Source organism: Rutidosis leptorrhynchoides, chromosome 3 (genome assembly GCF_046630445.1).
Source record: "Rutidosis leptorrhynchoides isolate AG116_Rl617_1_P2 chromosome 3, CSIRO_AGI_Rlap_v1, whole genome shotgun sequence".
NCBI classification, from domain to species: Eukaryota; Viridiplantae; Streptophyta; class Magnoliopsida; order Asterales; family Asteraceae; genus Rutidosis; species Rutidosis leptorrhynchoides.
The window spans coordinates 670,267,968-670,283,267 of NC_092335.1; the positions used below are offsets into that span (position 1 = coordinate 670,267,968).

Below are 15,300 nucleotides of genomic sequence, written 5' to 3' on the forward strand. Positions count from 1 at the left end.
TGGTAATGACAGGACCACTGTTTGGCATGTCAAAACCAGGTTTACATAGTCCCGAAACAAACCCAGAAGTTGAGAATGAATTTCCTGTAGCTGACCTCCTCGGGGGCATTTTTCACATCCTTGCTAAGACTGAAAAACTTGAAATCTCCATCTGGAATATCCAGAATCTCAGCAAACTCCTCCAACGTCCAATCGTAGGAATAACCAAACATGTTCACGTGAACACATTTCAATTTACGTGGATCAAACACATAGTTTGCATAAAATTCCCTAACAAGTTTGGGATAGTACTCATTAACTCGATAGAGAAAAGCTCCAGCATATATTCTCCGTCAGTACGCAGAAAAACTACCTTGAGCAGCAACGTAAAGACCAGTAAGAATGGGACGTTCGGCTAATAGTCGTCGTCTTTCAGCAACTTGTTGTTCTGACTCTCCTTGTGAAACACGGTGTGAAGCTCTAGCTCTTCTGTCCATGGATATTAACTGAGATTATCTGTAAATAACAAAATAATTAAAAATAATCATCATTAACACAAATAATAAATACTAAAATTAGTGAAGAAAATGCTTAAATTAGTACCTTAAAGTGCCTTTAATCAATGAATTGCACAAGGTTGGAATTGTGATGAGACTGTGAAATCAAAGTTCCAGGGTCATACTATAAATAGGGTAAAAATCTTATCCGACAAAAATCTAGGAAATCTTACTAAATCTTATCTGAAAATCCAACACTTGATCAGATAAGGTCGCAAGCTCGCAAGACGCAAGGACGCAAGCTTGCGCCTTGCGAGGGCAAGACGCAAGTCTTCTTGCATTTTGCGAGGGCAACCTGACAATTTTTTTATTTTTTTGGGCTCCAGCGCAAGAATTTGTTTGGGAATGGTCATTTTGACTATAAATAAATAGTGATGATTTTAGCCTACTAGCATAAAAACTTGGACTGGACTGCTGTGATAAGTGTGAAGCAGTGTTAGTCTTGTAAATCTCGTTATTTCTCCTCGAGATCTCGTTTTTGAAAGACAGCCGAGACGAGATTTACATATCCTGAGATTTCTCGATCAACGGGGTCAAACTTGGTCAAAGTTACGATTTCTCGAATTTTCTCGCTAATTTCTCTCGTAAAATCTTCGGATTCTCTCACTAATTTCTCGAGTTTGCTTGTAAAATATCGTAAAAATGTATAAGAATATACACGTGTATTTATTATTATATATTTATATAAAAAAAAAATCAACGTCCGAGATCTCCTCGAGATCCGAGTTCGAAGGCTCTGTATATATTTTATAATAAAGCTGTTATATATTTGTATTTTATATAAAATACATGTTAGTCAAGTGCTTGCTAAGAATATTATCCATATGGGGGAGTATTATTTACTATATTTGTCGTGCTGTACGATTTATTATATGGAGCAGGTGATAAAACTGGTTGTGTTAGGCAACATCTGGACTACTTTTTGTTACTTTACGCATATCAATTTTATTATATGTCCACATCTAAGACACGAGGAATCATCACTATATATGTTTTAGAAAGTGTACTACTACTAAATACATTTTTAATTAAAAAAAATTGCATATTACACTACTCCTTTGCACGTTCATAGTAGAAGCATTATATATAGGACACGCTCATAGTTTTCACATATATAAAAATTTAATTTAATATTTTAAATATATGCCGAAGGAAAGAACTTTTTCAAATAAATTTATATACGATATACAATATACAATATTTTTATCTAAAATAGAAAGGCAAATCACAAGTATTGGGTGTATAATGTATGTATAGTACTGCACAACAACAAAAAGTCATTTTTAGTATCAAATTTGTTCCATCTTTTCCTTATTTTCTTACTCCAGGAAAGAACAAGCAGAGTGTTTAATCAAAATGTTGTCTTCGGGGCCTAGTCGTATTAACGGGAATACGAGTCTCTCCATAACCGGGGAACTCCCATTTTGCGATTTCTCCATCAAATGACGAACTAACGAGCATCGGATAATGTGGATGCCAACTACAATCACGTACCGTTGACTTATGGTGTGCAAGTCTTGCAACTATCGCTCCACTCACCTGAAATTGTTATAATGAATTTATTATAATAGCAAAAACCCGCCCAAATCATTTATTCGATAAACTAGACTTTCACTGAGGTAATAAACTTTTGTAATTATAGAATAAGTTTAAAGAATGTGGATACGTGTTAGAAATCGGATATGAATTGACTGCCGGATTCGTTCTTGAATCGTGTAATCACTGTCTCTATAAAGTATTTCGACCCTACGATTGCCACAGTTGCACGAAATCTTTATAGGGATCAAACAAGAACGCAATCAGTGTTTTGGGCAACGAAATCACTGATCAAATTGTCAGAGAATTTGTGTGTGTTTCTGTTGGTTTGATGAATGCAGAATGATGAACAAAAACGTTCATTAAACTGTTATAGGAAACAGTTAAACCGAAAGGGTGTAACCCTTCAATTTTGGCGGGAAATTCGGGTATACCAAAAGATGCAACTATTCGCTTATACTCATTCGGATGCAACGTTTCTATGTAACGAATAGTGCAAATTCTGTTGAGGTTTCGGGGCGCTGCCCCGAGCCCCGCGAGGGGCGCTGCCCCCTCGACCCCTGCCCGCTCACCTGGGAGCGGGACCCCAGCCAGGGGCGCTGCCCCTTGGACCCCGCCAGGGGCGCTGCCCCTTGGACCCCGCAAGGGGGCGCAGCCCCCTTGACCCCCGCATTTTGCGCGACAGTTAGTAGCCAACTCTTACGGGCGTGTACTCCACACTCTCCGAACCCGTTGGTAAGTATAACTAGCTAACACCTGCATTCAAGTAAATCGCAACTAACTAAAATGTACGTTGGAAGACACTAAAATCACCAACAATACGTACCAAATCGTACACATAAACACATGAATCATGAGATCCAGTATAAATGTACCTCTGCCCAGTACTGCAACATTATAAACAACGATTACTAATCCTTCATAATCTATAATCTATATTTCTATATCGCAATACACAACAAAGAATCCAATTTCGATGTTAGTAAACAGTCATAAGGTTAATGTGTTTATCGTATGGTAAGATTGTGCCAAACATGATATATGTACTTGCCTGTATTCGGGAGAAAAGTAGCATCGTATGAGTGTGCGCAATACTGAATGACCTTTATATGTAGAAACAGATTGATCACATGGATGCTTTATATCTCGTGCCCGAAGTGGGTAATCCATCCACCGATAATCCCATTCATAGTTCCTAAACCCGGGAGTCCTGAAAATAAGAATACAAACAATAAGAGAGAGAACACATTATATGTCGCACTTATAAGCATTTTGTATTCACTTATTCAAACAAATTTAAAAATCTAGATGTAGCCTACTTCTATGTTCAATTCGTCAATTAACTGTATAGATCTTGATTCCCCATTTTGCCAAAAAAAAAAAAAAAAAAAAAAAAAAAACAGATTATATTTTTAAAGAATTTATATATAAAAAAAAGTGTTTGGTTAGATCTTGATGCCTACAGATCTCAAGTAGATAACTAACTCATTGGTTATGCATATCAAATGACTATGATTATCAGGCATAAGGCATAATAAATTCTTCAAAACTCATTTTCACATTGCGAAGAAATGTTTATGTAACATACAATACAAATCTTAACAGGTAACATATATCCAGTTTTACATCTAGGGGAACATGAGGATAAAAAAAACCTTTATTTTAACAAAAATTGTCAAAATTTGAATATTCAGTATTTTAATGTTCTGCTAAACGTGAGAAATTGGAATTGAGTTACCTTTTCGACAAAAACTTCTTGGTACTTGAAGGAGTGGCAAAACGAATTCAAATTGAGATTTTAGCGTACAGAGGTATGTTTTTGATATATTAGATGTAAAAGGTTTATTATAGAATACAGGAAGTGAAAAGATATAAAATAATAAGCATTTTTAAAGGCAACTAAAAAACAAAAGATTTATTTTTTGTTATCTCTAATGATATATAATGTGATGTGATTAAGATACACAAGATACCTCAAAACTTCCTTGAACGAGTTATACGACACTTCTAGCATAGTTTGTAATGATGATCGATATTAGTATCTATAATCTATGTGTTCAGAGTGGAAGGATCAACATACCGAGTAGCATTAGAGGACATTTTTCGGATATCCCAAAGCTTAATTGTCTGATCTTTTCCATTTGAAATGAAATAACGACCATCATTACGGCTGTCCAAAAACGTAATTCCTTCTAGATGCCCCATTAGGATTCCCGCAGGCTTTCCTTTTGATCTGAAGCAGCGTCTGTCCCAAACCTGAAACAACAACAGCAAAACGGATATAAAAAAAAAGACTAAGAAACGATACATATGCCTAAAGATACGCCTAAAGCCACTTGGCATTCAAAATAACAAATCTGACTGAAGAATATCTAAATGCAAAAAAATGCTTTTATCGTAAAGATGACATACCCATTCAATAAAGGAAGCCAATGTAAGTTTGCCTATAAGGGCTTACCTTACAGAGATTATCATCACTCCCAGAATAAATCAGATTGCTAGCTTCATCGGCAAAACACACACTGTTTACGTCTGACTGCATTAGGTAACAACATACTAAATAATTACTCAACTGATAGCAAACCAGTGAAGATTTATAATTAGTTGTGAGTAGAGGTGGCAACAAAAACCAATTTAATTATACATGAGTCGATTTAGGCTACGTTATATCTCTAACAAGATTATATATCATCCGAAGTTTATAAAACCCCCTAAATCCTTTTATTTGGAAGGGGGAAATGCCTAAGTTATGGCTGAACTTATATAATCATTGTAATTATATTTGACATATCAACTATATGTGGAAAATAAAAGAAGGTGAAGACAAAATGGATCAAGTAGAAAGCATATACATGTTTAAAAGAAAAGGTGCATTCACATAACAAAATAAAACTATAAGCATCAAAAACAAGACCCTGGATGTAGAATTAAGATTGTAAGCCTATAACTAACAATGCAATTACCGTATGTGCTTGAATCCGAAGAGAAAGTTTGTTTGCTTCGATATCATAGACATAAATTGAATCATCACTGCTTCCAGCTACAAGTTCTTTGCCATCATTAGAAAACTTCACAGAAAAAATTCCAAATGAATAACCCTCGTCATCATCACCCGAAAACTCTAGTCCTTCATGAATCTCCTGCAAAATAATTGCCATGTCAGTTTGCTTCTGGGATTAAAGAAACATAAAGATCTTGATTCAAAAACACGAAAAGTGACTCATATGGTCATCAAGACACACATATCATACCGTGACATTTGCATGAGACTCTGTTGCAACAGATCCAATATCCACAATGTTGACTGTAGGAGACATAGTAGCATAAACCTGCAAGGAGCAAATATGATACACAAATGTTGAAAATGAAATCTGTAATCACTTAATAAACCTCGCACCCTAAGAGTCAAGCACAGAAACTATTCTTGAGTTTTTTTTTTTTTTAAAACAGAAGAAAAAGAAAACTAAGATTTAAAGCATTCATGTTTATATACCAATTCCCATGGTCCCACCATCCATGCTATTATACTCAGTAACTTAGTAGTTTTAACTTATACTGTCACTGATATTACAACCGAACAATTTGAAAGCAAAATAGAAAGTTTTCGCATGTCTACACTACAACCTAAATTCGGGATATCACTTTCATAATGAGATACTCACTAGGAAACGTTTATCTGGTGAAAGCGATGTGTCAGTAACCGTCCACCGTAAGCTTCTGGCAACGATATTCTTCTGAAGTTTCCACCCCATTTCAGCATTATAAATTTTGATGTGGCTTCCCTGTTACAGAGTATAATTTTCACCTGTTTGGAGCAATAATATACACAAAGTCTAATTGCAAAGACCATATATACTAGTATTGGACAGGGTTATCGTTAACCCATAAAAGATGAACATCAATAAACTGGCATGAAATACATTGTAGAAACAAAAATTTATCTAATTTGTTTTAGATTATTATAACTTCAACGATAGGACAAAAACAAAATACCTGAAACGCAGCAACAAAAAGGGCACCATCATTTGAAAACTGTGAGACGTAAGCACGGGTAGTCAATTGGTCAACAACAGTAGGACCTTTAATAGGCAAATATTTGTTCAAAATATGACAGCGATCGGCTGCAGAGAACCTCCCTCTACCAGAATAATTCCCTTCTCGACCCGCTAACATCTTCACCGGAGAAACGGGAAACTCGTTCCTCTGTGGAAGACCCCGTTTTAACTTATCATGGGGAGTCGAACCCAGCTTCGTAAGCTGAGCAACTTCATGATCCAATTCAATCTGTGATGAAGGTCGGGGACTGTCATTATCATCTCTAACAGGAGAAGATTCACTATCTGAGTAATCGGGATCAATCTCCAATCTACTCAAAGCATATCCCATTTCACCTATAGCCGTGTTCCAAGCCCTAAAGTACATTTTAACACAAACACTTTATATATTATTAAAAACTTATGATAGCTTAAAGCAATACACTACGCTCCTTCATAACATCCCCAAATTTCAGCTTGCAAACCCTGCAAACAAATATATTACTATATCATATCTCGATCCTCTTATACACACTCAACAAACTCTATCATTACTTTCTTGTTCTATACGAGTTCCATAGACACATATTTCAATATGAATAACAATACTACCGTATGCAAATCGATACACTGTCAACATATATTATCGATCATGTATAAAAACATAAACTAGCGAAAATATCATTTTCTATCTTACTCTTCAAAATGCACAACATATGTCAGTTATTAGTCTTCAAACACCAAAAGACAATCTCAAACTTGTTCATCAAGACACTAGTTTCACCATGAAATAACACTATCACAATTCACAAGCAAATCGATATAATTTCGAACTAAATTTTTGATCACGTATTCATAACATAAGCTAATTCAACAATTACTTAAGCTATGTATAAAATCTTAAACAATATTATCACTAACATGTTAACGATTTGTCGATTTCTAATTGTAGACTAGTTTATGAAAACTGAAATCTTAACAAATTATCAAAAAATTATATTATTAATAGGAGACCTAAAATTAGGATTTACGAGATATAATAGATAAATTATATAATCATGAAGATGAATTATAATAACTGAAATTAAACGCAACATATGAAGCAAAATCAATTAATTAAATTACCTGAAGCTGGCTCTCACTACAAATGATCAGAATTCAGTCACAACACCTGCCTTCAGCTGATTTATTATATTGATTTTATTTTATTTGATTTGATTTGGTTATTTAATTTAATTATTTCCCTCATTTTTTCCTGGATATTACTGGAACCGCTAAACCGCACACTGATGTTGAATATTGGCTTTTATTAACTTTAACTATAAAATTAAAATACAGTTATAGCTGATAAATCAAGTTAAACTATTGACAAAGAACAAAAAGCGCATCTAGTGTAGTGGTATCATAGTACCCTCCCACGGTACTGACCGGGGTTCGATTCCCCGGATGCGCATGTTTTTTGATTTTGTTTGCCCTTATTTGTTTTTATTTACTCCCTATATTTTACTCGTAATATTGTTTGGCAAAAGAAACTGCTATATAGATAAAATTTTGAACTTTGTTAAAAACTAGTTGTGGAGCCCTCGTTTCGCGTCGGGGGCTCCGTTTTAAATGCGAGTTAAAAAAAAAAAGTCTTGATCTATTTTGTAAAAAAGAATTTTTTTCGACATCTAACATTGAAGGGTTGTTCCTTTTGTGAATGTTTTTCGACATCTTTTGGTAGCATTGAAGGGTTGTTCCTTTTATGAAAGTTGTCTCTTTTATCGTTAAGGTAGGGGAAAAAAAGGTAGTTGATTTTTTTATAAAAAAGAATTTTTTTCGACATCTTTTGATAACATTGAAGCGTTGGTTCTTTTACGAAAGTTGCTTCTTTTATCGTTGGAGACCAAAAAAAAGGTGAAATGACGAAAATACCCCTGGTTACTATTGATGAATAGTGCTACATGGTTTTGTCTTTTAGATAGTATAATAATAATTAGAAATATACATGGTTTAAGATTTACAATGCTTGGTAGAATTTTTTTTGTTCCCTTTTTTTTTTGAACAAAGAGTTTTTAGACAAATATTATTAATAAAAATAATTAAAAAAAAATGTACAATTAAGAACAATTGCTGCTAGAAAGTCTAGCAGCCAAGCAAAAATGACCCAACTAGCTACCAACAAGCATGATAACTTGCCCGCAACCAAACTAGCCAAATACCCCTAGCCTAGGTTCAATTCAACTTTTAACTGATTATCTAGGCATGAGGCCTTGAAGCGGACGGATAACAGTTTTAACCTGACCACAGAGCGAATTATCTCTGACAATTGATCCATTGTTTTGTGTCTACCATTGATCAACTGACTATTCCTTTCTTCCCAGATAAAATAGACACTCACAGCAAAACAAAGCTTAGCGACAACAACTCTATAAGAGTTACGACCCGCAACTAGGACAAGATTATCTATACACACTCTCCAATCATCACTATCGATAGGAATACGAACTAATGCTAAAATTATACGCTAAAGCTTAGAAGTATAAGCACATTTGAAAAATAAGTGATCGTGAGAGTCCATATAATCATTGCAAAAGAAACATTTCAACACCGGTTGTGCCATCAACTTCCATGGTTTTAGACTATCTTAAGTCTTGATACCTTCACTGTTAATAGCCACATCAGTGCATGCTTCAGTATACTCTGGCTAAACCATATAACCTGGAACCTTGTCACGTGATGAGCTTGAGGTCGAATAGAATCACATATACAAGCAGCCGAACATGAGTACAATTTACCATCTACACTCTTCCAACATAAATTATCCTCCATGTTGTTTAAATTCGGCAGAATCATAGTTTGAAGAGTCGGGTATGTTTGGGCCCAACATGATGGCCAAACCGCACCATTAGATCCAATAACATCACAAACTTTATCATATTTGTAAAAATCAGTATCCACTATATTATTTCCATTTGCTTGGCGGAAATCATATGTTGAGCGATGATGCTCACTTTTAATCTACTTAAGGTAGAAAAAAAGTTAAGACCACGAGTCTTTAATAAGAAAGAAAATGTGTATGCATTTTCAACAGAAAAGAAAATGCGTCTCCGAGTGAGACTCACTCCAAACCAAACCTAACCTCAAGTCATCCTCCTACCTAAAAATCTTCTAATATTTCATCTACACACTTTTCATTCTCATCTTTACTATAACACTTTTAACCTACAATCTAATTGTTTAACTTTTTTAGTTTTAAAAAATAATATTACATTTTATTTATGTTTTAGCTATACATGTTTTTGTTTTCTAATTACATACTGTTTTAGTTTTCTCTAACAATTATCAGATAAAATGTCGTTGTCGTACATAAATGAGTTATGTATCGCGAATAATTACTTTCACTTAATAATATACACAGTTTTAAAGAGCAAAAACAACTTGAAATTTCAAATAAAAATCTTTGACGAAGCGCGAACAACAAAACTAGTTACTACCATTGAATGTGCTACTTTTTATCGACACTTAAAAACATATTAATACCCAATTTGAGAGTAGGTAGTTAAGCCATTTCACTTATTGAACAAGGCTCCATGGTCGATCGACAAAATGTTATTGAACTGAAAGACTACTCTTGTTGAATCTCAATACGAAGACTTTTCTTAGAATTTTCAAACCAGCACACATACACACACATACACATTTGTCCACGACAAGACTTGAATTCATAACTTCAAGGTTAATAACTCTTCGATCCCATTGGGTCATAAGCCCGTTCGTACATGAATGAAGATATGATTTCATGTTGACAAACAAAACAATCATAATGTGGAAGAATTTAATATAAAAATAAATAAATGGAGTGAATAAGTGAGCGTACTAGAAATGAAAATTAAAAAATGAGGAGGGTGCAAACTTTAAATTTTTTATAAAAGAAATACTTATAATGAATAAAAAAAGGTATTGGTGGGATTCGAACCCTCACAACTCAAGTAACAAAACCTAACAACTACCACTGCGATAGTTGCATATATGAAAACACGTAAAAAGTCACGTTTTCACTCCCGTTATCTCTCGAGAAACGCACCCCTATAAATACCCGGATCCGGTTGGTCGGACCTAAATCCGCTCCACTTTTCAAAATCCGATTAGCTGCTAAGCAACCGGCTTGCATCCGTCCTGCGCATGTACAACATCACCCTGATCCGGTACCTTGGTGGTAGGGGTGATCAAAATATCCGAATCCGGATTATCCGAAATCTGAATCCGAAAATATTTGAAAAATCGGATATTCGATTTTTCGGATTCAGATATCGGATGTAGTTTTCAAAATTTATCCGGAAATTTCGAAAAATCCGAAAAATATCCGAAAAAATATCCGAAATATCTGAAATATCCGAAAAGTATCCGAAATATCCGAAATATCCGAATAACATCCGAAAATATTGGAAGTTCTTCAAAAAAATCGGATATTCGGATAATCCGATATCCGAATCCGAAATTTCGGATATCCGAAAATCGGATATCCGAAATTTCGGATACGAATTTCAGATGAGAATTTTCACTATCCGAATTTTCGAATATCCGAAAATTCGAATATGCAAATTTCGGATATCTGGAAATGAACACCCCTACTTGGTGGTACCCGGATCTGGCCGAATCCTGGAACCAAGACTGGGTCGGATCCGACCCAAGCCAAAATGTAGACCCATGCAAGGCTCAGATCTGAACCCCCAACGCAATAATCCAGCCATTTTTAGCAAAGTTAGGATCTTTATTTTGCGTTTCAAGTCCGAGGGATTTTCCAAACTTGAAAATTCGAGGGATAAAATGTAAATTTGTTCGGATTAGTTTTGGGGGACTAGAAGTGTTAAATTCCAATATTTCTTACCCTATAAATACTTCACTACTCACTTCAAACAATCATTTTGGAACTACTCATTTTTTAGCACACCTTTCATCCATTATTCACTTTTATATTTTATATTTGTAATTAATACTAATCACACTAATTAGTAATTAAGGAGGCAATCTAGGAAGTGTGCTAGATGGTCAGATATTTGTAGAAACACTATCGGGTTTTTAATCTAAGCATATGTTTCTTTGTTTATTCTAAGCATGTTTTTTTTTTTTTTTTTTTTTTCATATTTATTCTGCTTGTGATTTATTTACCATGTTGGCGTAAATATCCGAGTGGTTGCTATGATTGGTGTAGGTGTTAGAGTAGTAATGTAATATCTAGTATTGTTATGCCGGTTAGCCTTTAGGTTGAAAATATGAAATGAAAATTCACATATTTAGTGGTATTATGTATCCAATTTGTAATGTGACTTAGATCTAGTCTTGCCCAATGAGAATAGTTAACTCATTAGGCTTAGGTTTTAGTTATTTTATGCCTGATAGATTCTTTGAACACATCAAGACCATTAATCTCCTTGCACCTCGTAAATTTATCGGAGATAAAGATCATAGGATTAGAGGTAAATTCAATTTGTAATGGTGCATTTGTAATCTTTTAGAGAATTCTCGAGATAATCACCGCTAGGTTAAACATCTTAACTGTCAACTGTTAGAAATTGACCAAGCCGATTACGTATCCCCGTAGGAATAGTGTGCCTTATCAGTCCTCGTAGGAATAGTGTGCCTTCTTAGTATGTGAGTATGAACCACCTAGTTGTCTCATATTTTTTCACTTATAGTCTATTGCCACTTTTTAAAGAACGAACCTAGGTCATGCTACCGCTACTACCATTTTCCGAACCTAGGTCGCAACCTATTTGTGAGATCTTGCCAAAAATTTAAATTGACTGAATTTAACCTTGAAATCGATTGCAATACACTTCAGACGTAGTCATTAAGTATTATTGCGAAGAATTCAAGCAAAAAACATCAACAATTAACAGATTCGATGATGAACACACCGAATATTGTTCATATGAACTCAAAATCAAAAAATGAAATCTAGAAAATTTCAGTAATCGAACTCTTCACGAAAATTGTTTAATATCATATTCCTAATGCTCGTCAATCGTGATTATAATTTGAAACGTCATATAGATTTAGAATTTGAATTATGAACAAACTGTTGACTTTATATTCCAAGTTTTGACTCATGAATTCGTTATCAAATCTAAGAGTTAGAATCTAAAACTTTGCAAGATTCACGATAAATTCTTACATATATGCGTTTTTAATTTTTCGCCATATGATTGATTTTTAAAGATACATTTACCATAAGCATACAAAATATAAGTATGTAATAATATAAGTATGTAATGTTCAATCTGTAAACAGACTGAGTTCAGCCTGTAGACAGACTGAGATCACAGTTACCACCGCTCATAGGCTCTCTGATATATATATATATATATATATATATATATATATATATATATATATATATATATATATATATATATATAGTCATAGAGAGAGGATCAAGTGAGAACTTTTTCAGTGTGAGAACTCTAGGAACTCCAAAATACCCTGAAATTCGAGCAAAAAAAGTGACAGGCGAGCAAACAAACAAGGAATTCGAGCAAAAAACAAGGAATTTGAGCAAAAAAAACAATGGCGAGCAATTTTTTTTTCGAATTACAAAAATGTAGAACACAAAATTGTTCGAATTTCACATGTTCTACAAATTTTTGTTCGAATTTGAAAAATGTAGAACACAAAATAGTCTGAATTTCACCAGTTTTTGTTCGAATTTCACTGTTTTGTTCGCCCGCCATTTTATTTTTGTTTGACTTTCACCTTTTTTGTTCGAATTTCACCTTTTTTGTTCGCCCGCCCTTTTTTTTGTTCGAATTTCAGTGTATTTTGAAGTATTTTGGAGTTCTCAGGGTCATAAAGTTCTCATTTGATCCATTTACTATATATAGTCAAAGGATCTGGAGCGAACTTTCCATAGGAGAGAACCGAGGGAACCAAAGACGTGTTCATCGCTGGATCGATCTAGGTGTTCTTAATTCAAATTAATCACAATTTCAAGCTCCTCGATACTTGTTTTCAGCTTCGTGATGTATCAAAACAAGTTCTAATTCCACGATTGATTTCAGAATCGAAGGTTGAGGTTTGAAGATGTTCATCATCGATTTTTGCCTTTTGCTTATGTTTTGATCGATGACGCTTCACGAAATCTTCTAGTCACTGCTATTGGAACAAGGTAACATCAATTTCAAACATTAATTCAGTTGATTAAAGAATCTACACATCAGATTGAGTAGGTGCATATGGTATATGAACTCAATCTCTACACAGATTGAGTTCAATCTGTACACATATTGAGTTCACTGATAATCACATGTTTGCTTTAATCATTTCGTGTAATTTTTATGATGTTGCAGATTTAAATTAAAAAAAAAACATTTTTAATCTGTTACAGATTGAAAGTCAATCTGTTTGCAGATTGAAGGTCAATTTATTGCAGATTGAAGGTCAACAATTACAGACTTAAATTAAAAAAAAAAATTCAATCTATTGCAGATTGAAGGCCAGTCTGTTGCAGAGTAGGTCATCTGTTGGTTCCACCGATTCTGAAATAGTTCTCCGGGTTCTTTCCTTAGTTGAGTTCTCTAGGAATCCTCTCCATATATATATATATATATATATATATATATATATATATATATATATATATATATATGTGTGTGTGTGTGTGTGTGTGTGTGTGTGTGTGTGTGGGGGGGGGGGTTGGAAGAACAAAATGAAGAGAAGTGAGGGGAAACATTTTGAGTCACAAATTTAGGGAGGTGAATGTTTGAGATCAGGGCGAGGACAATATTTTAAAATTAAATATGGGTGACTGTGTGGTCGAGAATCCTTCATCCAACATGTTCTTCCCTCTTGATCATACCCTTAGTTGTGTTTTCATCCAACATATATATATATATATATATATATATATATATATATATATCACAAATCCCCTACAAATATGAAATGAAGTTATTAGGAGTTTTTGACTGAACCTAAGTGTATACAAAACATATTTCTGAATCTCATGCACATTAGAAAATATATACCTAATTAATGTGTTTGCAAATTTTTGTCTTAAATGCCCTGTTCTTTCATTTTTCTTTATTTTTACTTTTTATTTTTGTTGTTGTTTGGTTTCGTAAAAACAACTCGATCATCACTATTATGACCTAGCCGTCATGACACCTGCAACACCTTAGTTGTGTTTTCAATTTTTACCTTCCTTTGAAGTTCATATGTCTAATCTAATTATTACATGATTATGAAACTCCAAATATAACATAGTAATCCTACACATCTTATTTCTTTGTAATTGTTTTTTTTTTTTTTTTTGGTAAAACGTTCGTCTTCTTCAAAAAGGTCAAATCATGTTCTTTTACCTGCAAATCTTATTGTCCATATGTTGCAAGAATCGACGAGAAGGTAGTTGTAGAGGTGTGACCAATGGAGGCGGTGTACACGTGATGCCGTGTGAAAACGAACAATTTTCTCCGTGTGTACAAGCTAGTGAAAATGAACAAGAAACTTCATGTCTTTAGATGGATCGCGGCGTTGAATACGAGTTTATGTTTGTTTTTCAGGTGTAAACGATTTGCATCTTAAAGTAAATATTGAGTTTGATTTGTCTAAGCTCTTGAGAGGCCCAAAGATTCGTAAGAAATTGAACGGCTAACATAGAATTCTAATGGAGATTGTAATCAATTATTAAGAAGATAATGAACGTTTTAATTTAAATGGATTTTTTTGATTGAAAAACGTGAAGCATAATACGGAGTAGGATATACCAAAATATGGAGATTAACAGAATATATGAAAATGTTAAACTGTTAATAGTCATTTTACGATAGAAAATTAAAATGATACATTAGTTATGGATATACTTTTCAAGACACATGCTTTGTGTAAATATGTTCTATAAACACATGAGTTTGGTTAAAAAGTCAAGTTATTAGGGTGTAACCACTAAGGCTGTGTTCCCTAGTTTAATTATGAAGGAAATGAAATGAAGTAAAAGGGAATGAAAGGGGAGAGAGTTGGATCTTTCTAATTTGAAAGAAAAAGTTAAAAGGAAAATAGATCATAATAATTCATCAGCTTCCTTCCCCTTCATCTCTGTTATGAATTCTTAAACACCAATTATTTTTAGTTCCCTTTCACTTCTATTCCTTTCTCTCCAAAACAAAACTTGGAACAAAGCCTAAGCAATGATATCACCTAATATTGATTACTCAACG

General features: G+C 33.9%; 1 protein-coding gene and 1 non-coding gene across 3 annotated transcripts; one reads left to right on the forward strand and one right to left on the reverse strand.

Annotated features, from left to right (window-relative positions):
- Positions 1–1,697: 1,697 nt before the first annotated feature.
- LOC139899347 (LEC14B protein-like) lies at positions 1,698–7,393 on the reverse strand. 2 transcript variants are annotated; one of them, XM_071882181.1, is made up of 10 exons: positions 7,232–7,386; positions 6,066–6,483; positions 5,735–5,854; positions 5,324–5,401; positions 5,036–5,212; positions 4,531–4,608; positions 4,153–4,328; positions 3,124–3,282; positions 2,899–2,959; positions 1,698–2,075 (listed from the first exon to the last, which is right to left on the reverse strand). In XM_071882181.1, the coding sequence occupies exons 2-10, from the start codon at positions 6,456–6,458 to the stop codon at positions 1,884–1,886; spliced, it is 1,434 nt and encodes a 477-aa protein (XP_071738282.1). In that variant the 5' UTR covers positions 6,459–6,483; positions 7,232–7,386; the 3' UTR covers positions 1,698–1,883. The 2 variants fall into 2 exon arrangements, with proteins under 2 accessions (XP_071738282.1, XP_071738280.1); XM_071882179.1 differs by having other exon boundaries at positions 1,699–2,075; positions 6,066–6,592; positions 7,232–7,393.
- A 95-nt stretch (positions 7,394–7,488) lies between these two features.
- TRNAG-CCC (transfer RNA glycine (anticodon CCC)) lies at positions 7,489–7,559 on the forward strand. Its single transcript has one exon. It is a non-coding gene; the product is annotated as a tRNA-Gly (tRNA).
- Positions 7,560–15,300: the final 7,741 nt, after the last annotated feature.